Genomic DNA, 8,823 nt, shown 5'->3' with positions numbered 1-8,823 from the left:
ATCATTCTACTATAATAGTGGGCAAGTGGGCATGAATTGAACACTATTTGGAAGTTTGTCACCAAGTTCAATTACAGAACATCTGCCTTCATATTTTTCTGGCAGAGACCAGTTTACTACCATTAAAACATAGTGGCCTTGACACTTTCAAAAGCTAAGGCACAGGTCTGTATGTGGCAACTGGGCATCAGAACTAGCACTTTTTCCAAAATACTTTAGTTCCTAAAATGCATAATAAGTTTCCTCTTCAAAATTACTTTTTCAGATTATTTTAAAAACAAAACGCAAGTCACTATTTGTTTCTCTCAACCTGGCTCAAATTTAAGACTACAGGAGTACATTTATTTACCTTGGGATACACAATTCAGAGACAGCATATGTTCTTAAATGATCCAAGTGAAGAAATCTGAATTAGGTTGGAAGTTGTCATGAGAGTTATGGTTGTCGATATTAGCTTGCCATCAGGCATGTATTATGCTACTTTGAGTGGGGGAACATGCTGCAGAGTGATAGTTCTAACTCTACAACTTTTCAAGTGTTGCATGGAGCTGAACTTTTTCACTGAAATCACAGGAGCAACATGAGCTCATGTGATGTAACTGCATAACAGCATTCTCCAAACCCAATTCACTTTCTATGAGAGCAGTTTGATTTAGCTCTCCTCCTTATTCTGCAGCATATGAGTGCAGGAAATCCCGAATCAAATTCGAAATCTGGATCCTCCCTCAAATCCCATCCCTGTGCTCTAACCAAACTATCTTTCATAAGAAGGATGCATGTGGGATAAAAATGTGCAAATTACAAAGAATTTATCATGTTTTAGGCTTTAAATAACTATCTGAGGGCAAAGACAATCTGTAGATTCTCCCCCCTTTGCCACGTATGAATAGCCAGGATTTGAGGTGGAATGACAAACTACTGAGACCAATGGTGTTCCCGCACATTCACATTCTAGGCTGATCTTTATTGATGCCCCTCCTTTCACAGCACACGTCCACAGCTATAGCTGCTTTGAGATGCAGTGGAAATGGGTAAGTCTTCTGTGTCATTATCCCAGAGACCCACAAAACCAACACTTCGCAACACTCATCCTCTGCGGGCCAAAGATGTGAGTTCTTTGGCTACGCCAAAACTCTGGTATAATGCAGAAGAACCAACAAAATGCTAACCAAAAACAAACAAACTGGATTATTAACCATACCAGCAGTGATGGAAATGCTCTCAAGCAGCAAGTACCTTAAGTGAACTTGCTGCATCAAAACTTCATTTGAAAGTCTATTTTTCTGTATATGTACAGTGAAGCTTCAGTAACTGAGCTAGCACAAAGTGCAGAGATACGAGTGTGGCACATCTACACAAGAAAAACACACATTAAAGTGCCAAAGAGATCATACATAATTGATACTAAAACCTGCCAAGATCATATTTTTAGAGTATTTGCAAACAAGACGAGGTGATAACTGCGTGAACACTGTGATCTAACACCAGCAGGTCATAGCAGGTTTTGGCTCAGGCTTTAAACGTATCTTATCGTTATCTGGGGGTTGACTAAGCATTAATGGCTTGTGGCTCTTCAACTTATGAGCCAGTGTCATAAATATGGCTTCCACATGGTCATTGTCATTGGGGTTTTTAGCAGAGGTTTCAAACAGTGGCATACTGTGAGTATCAGCAAACTTCTGGGCCAAGTCCGTAGGCACCTGAATAGCACTTCTCAGGTCACATTTATTTCCAACAAGAATCCGTGGTATATCACTGGCAAGCAAGTGCTGTTTGCATTCCTCTATCCATGATGGCAGACTATGAAAACTGGCAATGTTGGTCATATCATACACAAACACAACCGCATGTACATTCCTATAGTAGTGCTGCACCATGCTCTTTCTGAAGCGCTCCTGTCCTGCTGTATCCCACAGCTGGATCTAAAAGGGCAAAAAGGAACAGAGAAAAAAGCAGAACTGATTTCAATTCATGCTGGACAATGATATAAATCATTCTGAACTATGAAAAACATATAGATCATCTCTGTATTAGTCATATTGTGAAGTTTAGTTCTTGAAGAATATTATATTGCTCTTCACCACAGTTTTTGCAGGTTACAAAATGTTATGTAAATACTGTTTTCAGAGCCACCTGTTCATAATTAAAGATATGAAAAAATTAGTGTTGTGTTTTAGCTTGATCACTGACACTGATATTTTGTAAAATCTTACACCAAAGAATATTGGAATCTGCAGTAATAAAAGCCTTGTTTTTGAAGTAGCAACAAATATACATCTCTCAGCACACTTGTTATTTTGCTGAAGAGAATTTCTTCCGCACTGTTAGTACTGAGCTGGTCAGAGGATAGAACTCTGCATCACACATGCTTCCACACCTACAATCTTTTCAATAACTGAATAAGGTAACATTTTCAAGGTATGGCCTTCAGGAGATTTGGGGGTTCAGAGTTAGGCACGCATAAAGCAAAGTTATCCACAATGACAGATAACTGTATAGCTTGACTAGTTAACTGTAAATGTGTCATTCCCCTCTCCCTCTTTTTTTCATTTTTTATTTTTACATACATTTGTCAGTAGTGTACATAAAGAAAAGAAAGTAGAGAAACTGAACTCTGGAACAAGTTCCCACCATGTCTATCCACACTGAAAGTGGACTTCCTTTGTGCTCTATAATTTAATTTTGGTCAACATTAGGAGATCAAATTGGACTAATATTTTTTCTTCCTTTAACTTCTCAGAAGTTCCTCTGGAAAAACTACTACTTCCAGCATAAAAACAGATTTTCTATTTTTAACCTTGCTTGTTTACTTTGGCCACTTCACAACACTTTTTTAAGATGTTTCTTGTTTGCAAAACGTTTTTCACATCTCAATAAGGGAAAGTAATATTTTCAAAATAAGATGTAACCATAAGCCATAAAATTTGGCAGGGATTGATTAAGGTACAAGTGTAGTACTGAAAACTAATTTTTTTTAAATTGACTAGGTTTTATACGTTCATCCCTTTAAGTGTCTTTAGTTTACATAGCGTTTCTTTATAAAAATGCCCATAAAATGTTTTGTTTTGTTTTTTACAACTAAGAATCTGGTTGTGCAGGAACTAGGACTCTTAAGAGGTCAATGGCACTTGACTTTCAGACTCACTACAAATCTATAAGATGCAGTATGTGGCATAATATCTTATGCTGTTGCTAATAAAAATGTCCAGTTTAAATTTACTATTTAAAGTTACTTATAATAAAATTGTACATGGTACCATATGCTTTAGCTATGGGAACATTCAGCTTTGGGGCGACTGGACTGAGCATAAATGAGAGATCACTTGATATGTCACATTTTATGCTGCTACTTCAGTGTTTCTCTTAACTGCTTTCCTGATATATGCAGAGTATTCTTGGAAAGGAGCCTATTATTGCAATTAGCACCTGAATTAAATGCAAGAAAGCTATTTTAAAAATTATTTCACTTTCCTTCTCCCTCCACTTCCCAATTATGATAGTGATTTGCAATTAAGGCTCAGAGAAAGAACATGGGTCCCTGCAGACTCAAGAATCCTCTTCTGAAAGGACCTGGCTGAATCATGAGATTAGGCTATCAGCTAGTTTAAATTGAAACCAGGCTAGTGTTGACCAAGAAGTTGTCCTCTGAATAGACATCCTACACAAATTGGCAATTTAAGTCCATTTCCTAACGAAAAAGTACCAGCATCATTATAGGCAGATAAGGTTGCCCAACACTTTCCATTAGAAGACTCTGTTTGTAGCTACTTATAACTTTGCCAAATTTTAGCTAATAGGACTGAAATTTTCCATGTCAGGTGGCTCAGGCTGAACTTTTTGAAGTTTCAACTAAAACTGTTCGAGCTGTTTCTGAGAAAAAGATTAGTGAAAAATATTTTGTCCATGTTACAAAATAAAAATCTTGCAACTGTTCCATTGAGAAACACTATTACTTCCATGCTTTGTAACAGAGATTTGAAGTTTGGAGGAAGAAGGGGGAAGGGCTTCCCCCTGGTATCAGAGATGTGCATTTTGCCGTTTCTGGAAATTCACACAAAACTGGCCAAGTTAGAAACCTCCAAAAAATTCCAAGCAGCACATGCTCAGGAGAGGTTAGAAAGAGCTTTGCTGCTCAATTCTCCAAAGATTCTACCTGCTCTGAGCATGCTCCATGCCCACAGTGCAACAGAGAACATTCCCCTGGGCACAGGGGCTGAATAGGACTGCCCCAGCAACTACTTCTCCCTACTTCCATTGTAGTGAGCAGGCACCAGGAGCAGCAGACTCCTTGCTGTCAATTCTCCCACACTGGCACCAAGGCAGTGTGAGAAGGACACCACCTGACTCAAATGCAAAGGGGGTAAGGAGGCTGCACTGCTGTTGCCAAAGCTATACCTGTTTTGTGACTAAATACAACTGGATACCTAAATTAGGATACCTAAATAAAAAAAATTTCACTACAATTAAAGGACTTCAGTGTGGCATCTTTCTCTAACACAAAATTCACTAAATAACAGAACAGGGAGAGGATTCTCAGCTGAAGTCAATGGAGTTATGACAATCCACACCAGCTGAGAACCCACCCTGTTCTCTCTTACCCTTCATTTTTCCCAGAGGCTGGTTCAGAGGAAGCTATTTTTACTGGATATTTCTCATCTTTCCTGGGATCTGATTCTAGAGATTTGGCAAGAAAGCCTGAAAAGCCAAGAGATTTATGGAGTGTTTTCTTCAACTAAGAATAATGGCAGGTAAAATAGGTAGATCCTATGCAGGGAAGAGTATGGCTGAGGAGTTACAGAACAGCCTTATGATACACTATTAGAACACTAGATTTCAAAATTGACTTATTTACTTGGGCACATGCAGAACTTGGAGAAACTCTCCCCCCAAAAGTGGAGATTACAGAAACTATGCTAAGTGATAAGAAAGTGACAGTGAAGATTTGGAGCAAAGAGGCGACCCAGATGCATTAGAAAAGGGGAAAAAAGTTTTATGAGAAGCTGCAATGTAAGGACAGTTTGTTTACTTGCAGCTATTTAGACTGTGGACCTGAAATCCTAAATTATGTTTTTATATATATTCTTGATATGTTAGATCATGAAGCAGGTGAGTGGCTTTCTGTATCTCTAGTGCTGCACAAAGTTTTTCACTTTTTCTATACGCATTTCTTCTGTTAGCCAGCCAACTCTTATAGACACCCCAGTATTTATATGAGATTCTGCAGACTGTACTCTGAGTGCTTTTTGTACTTTTCCCCCTCCCTGGCCCCTCACAAACACAGCACAGATGATTAAAACACACTTTGAAAAATGCATATTGGTGGACTGATATTGAGACTATGATTCCATCATAATTTAAATAAACTGTCCATCAAGGGGTTGCATTTTTGTTCAAAGTATGATGCAGCCAAGACCCCCTTTGGACATTAGATCTGAGGCAAAAAACCCAAGAACATGATAAAACTATTGAAGCTGAGGGATAGGTATTTAAACAATATGCTGACTTAACACCCTCCCCCCCAAAGCTAAGCTAAACTAAAGAGACTTGGAGTTGAATTAGAGGGGATGAGTATTCTGAAAAAAGGCTTCTTCACCATGAACAATTTGTATGCATTGTTTACACTAACTAAAACATATAAATGGCCTTTCGATTAAGACAGTTCATGTATTTCTCTGCACCTCATTTTGCTTTGCAAATCAGTGAAGCGCTCTAAGGCATGGGATATGATTTCCTCCTTTTTCTTTCATTTGTGTCATTATTTACCTCAATTAAATAAAGAGTTAAGACAATGGGTTTCGATTGCTCAAATCAAATAGATGAGAAGTTAAAATTCAGAAGACCCTCATTTTCTGAAATAGCTTTAGTGCATATATCACATCTAAGCACTGCTGCTTCAAAAAGACCTAAAAGTAATCAAGTCATTAGTCTACAATACAAATGTAACATGAACACTGGCTCCCCCCTGTATTTTTTTTAAATTCCCAGGTAAGAAAATCCTGTAGAAAAGAATTGTGCCTGTGTTACTACCAATGACACAGCATTTCTACAGCTGCAGGGGAAGTGCTCCATGCATGAGTAGCCAGCAAAAGACCAACCATCCAGCTACCTGGAGGAGGAGAACAACAACAGAGAGGAAGGGGGTCATAAACCCTTCCAGAGTAACAAGGGAAGAATTCTATTTTTAGCAGCTCATCGAGGGCACAGCAAGAACAGCAGCCATGCCTACTGTAGGAGAGCTCTGCAAAACACTCCTGCTGTGAACATAGCTTATACCAGTAAAGCTGTGCTTTTACTAGCATAGCCTACTTCCCCCCACAGTGAAACAAGCTATAATGGTAAAAGCAGTTTTGCTGGTACAACCATGTCTGCACTAGAGGCTTTTGCCAGCATGGCTACTGTTGGTCAGAGATCTCACCTCTTCACACCAGGGACTGACCTGTTGGCATGACTATAAATCTGTAGTGTAGACATGGCTTAATAGATTGATTAGGCTCATCAGTTTCCCTCTCTGCTGCTCCAGCAGGCATTGCTTCAGAGGTGTTACCACCATACACAAGAAAATAAGTGGGCAGGAGCCAGAAAACAGAGAAACGGGTTGAGGTTAGGTAATGAAAAAGAAGAAAAGAAATATAAGAAGTTGGGGTCCTATGGATGCGTACAGTATGATTGCACATGGAACCCTTCCTGAATGTGGCAATCCCTTGGCAGCCAGAACACTGGGACTCATCATAGCAAGTGGAAAAGACTTAATTAGAGCAGATCATCATAGAGCTTCATGGGAATGGGATGAATGGAAGGAGTCTCCTGATTAAGAAGGTGGAGGACTGAAGGAACTGGTGTCCCCTGTACGTAGCCTCCTTTAAAAAATATATATACTGTAATACTATGGCCCTATGACCTACTAGAAGCATCTCAGAATTGAAGATGAGGCTGGATTCCCCCATATTTCCTCAGCACCTATGAATACCTTATCAACACTAAACACATCCACCACTTACATGGTACGGGGCGGGGGTAAGAGATGAGGGACAATATCCCTTTAGAAGTGAGAGAGAGATGTGATCTAGCTATGCAACCTGCCACATTCCAATGCTCAATTTCCCTCCTTTCTGCCCCTAGCTGTGTGACAACTGAATGAAGTACATCTGTCATCCAAGAACATTATTCTTTGTTAAAAACGGACACTGAACACCTTGAGTAAACATGTAAAATAGCCACTGTATCTCACACCTCTCCACTGTCTTGTTATTAGATACATCCTTCATTTTCTGATATAGAATATTTGTAGAGTTCTCACTGTTGTTAAGTTGTTTGCATCAGAAATGATAAATCTTGAAACTGACACTACAGATAAGATTCTGTTTACTGGGACACTTTATCTTCTCCCCCTCCTGCACAACACCTTTGGGGTTTATGTCTGCATTACAAAAGAAGCTTAATTTGGGAAACATTTCAGACCACTGCCAGACTAACTTGACAGCCTTAGGCCCAAATGCACATTCCAGAACAGTGGCACACACCCACGTGGCATGAATGTTTGCATTTTACAGGGAAGATTGGTGGTGCTACACAGAAATATGGCATCACTGTTAACATGTATCTAAAGCAAAGTCACAATAAAAACTGACATCTCTCCCAGTAGATGAGTTTGGAAATCAAGACACTTTTTAAAGGGCTAGTTTTGTCCTTTATAACACCAGTCAGAGGCCAAGCTAAGGGGTTGTCAGTTTCGTTACACCAGGGCACGTTTTCTAATACTGACAAAGATTGTGCTGTGAAGCAGGTGTGGCCAAGCCACAATGATCGGACTTCTATAATATGGTCCCCTGATGCTTTGCTATTGAGATATGACCTGAAGGGACTACAGATCCCAGCATGCAAGAGTCCAGCTTCGACTAGGCGGCATGACAGCCCCTGAGGCTGGGCTTTCTAAGCTGCTCAGGCAGCCGCTCTGCACCGAGGACGGCAGTTCCCATTGAGCCTATCAGACAATCAGCCCGACGGCAATAGGAGCCCCAGGGCGGCCGCATTCACCCGCCGGGGGCCGACAGCCCAGAGGGCAGCCCGGGGGGCCGGACGGCCCTGAAGCCCCCACGCCAGGAGGGAGCCGCTGCCGCTGGGGTGTCAGGGCCGGAGGGGGGGCGGGCAGGACGGGGAGGTCACGGCGGCAGGAGGCCCGGGTGTTCGTGCGGAGCCGAGCACAGCAGGGCCCGGCGGTACCTTGATGCGCTCCCCGCCGATGGTGACGGCGCGCTCGCGGAAGTCCACGCCGATGGTGGCCTCCGTGCGCTCCGGGAAGCGGCCCGCGCAGAAGCGGTAGGTCAGGCAGGTTTTGCCCACGTTCGAGTCCCCGATCACAATGATCTTGAAGATGCGGGAGCGCGCAGGGGGCAGCCCCCCAGGGCCCGCGCCGGAGTAGCTCAGCTCCAGCGAGGACTCCAGATCGGCTGCCGCCTCCATGCTCCTCCCGGGGGCCCGGATGGAACGGTTCGGGGACGGCGCGCGCTGCCGAGCGCGCGCCCACCCGTTAGCCTCAGCGCGGCTCCTCACTGGCGCGCGCTCATTGCAGCGGCAGCCGCTCAACCGCCCTCACCTCGCTGCCGCGGCAGGCCAAGGATCGGAGTAACAGGGCCCGCGCGCGCCTGCCACGTACGGTGATTTGCCCCACTCCCTCCCAGGGCAGGTGAAGCCTCTGATTGGCGGAGATTAGGAGACTTCCCGCGAGAATCTCCCTCGGTAGCCGCAGCACCGTTGTATTAGAAATATCGCGAGAAGTGGGATTAGGCGCGGGGCGGTGCCGGCCCCTTCTGCAAGAGTGGGTAG

General features: G+C 42.6%; 1 protein-coding gene across 1 annotated transcript; it reads right to left on the bottom strand.

Annotated features, from left to right (window-relative positions):
• Positions 1–295: 295 nt before the first annotated feature.
• On the bottom strand, positions 296–8,481 carry RAB33B (RAB33B, member RAS oncogene family). The gene is made up of 2 exons (XM_039539698.1): positions 8,221–8,481; positions 296–1,922 (listed from the first exon to the last, which is right to left on the bottom strand). The coding sequence occupies exons 1-2, from the start codon at positions 8,458–8,460 to the stop codon at positions 1,479–1,481; spliced, it is 684 nt and encodes a 227-aa protein (XP_039395632.1). The 5' UTR covers positions 8,461–8,481; the 3' UTR covers positions 296–1,478.
• Between the last annotated feature and the right edge of the window lie 342 nt (positions 8,482–8,823).

This window comes from Mauremys reevesii, linkage group 5 (genome assembly GCF_016161935.1).
Source record: "Mauremys reevesii isolate NIE-2019 linkage group 5, ASM1616193v1, whole genome shotgun sequence".
NCBI classification, from domain to species: domain Eukaryota; kingdom Metazoa; phylum Chordata; order Testudines; family Geoemydidae; genus Mauremys; species Mauremys reevesii.
Note: the sequence above shows the minus strand (reverse complement) of the source record. Positions and strands in the feature narration are given on the sequence as shown.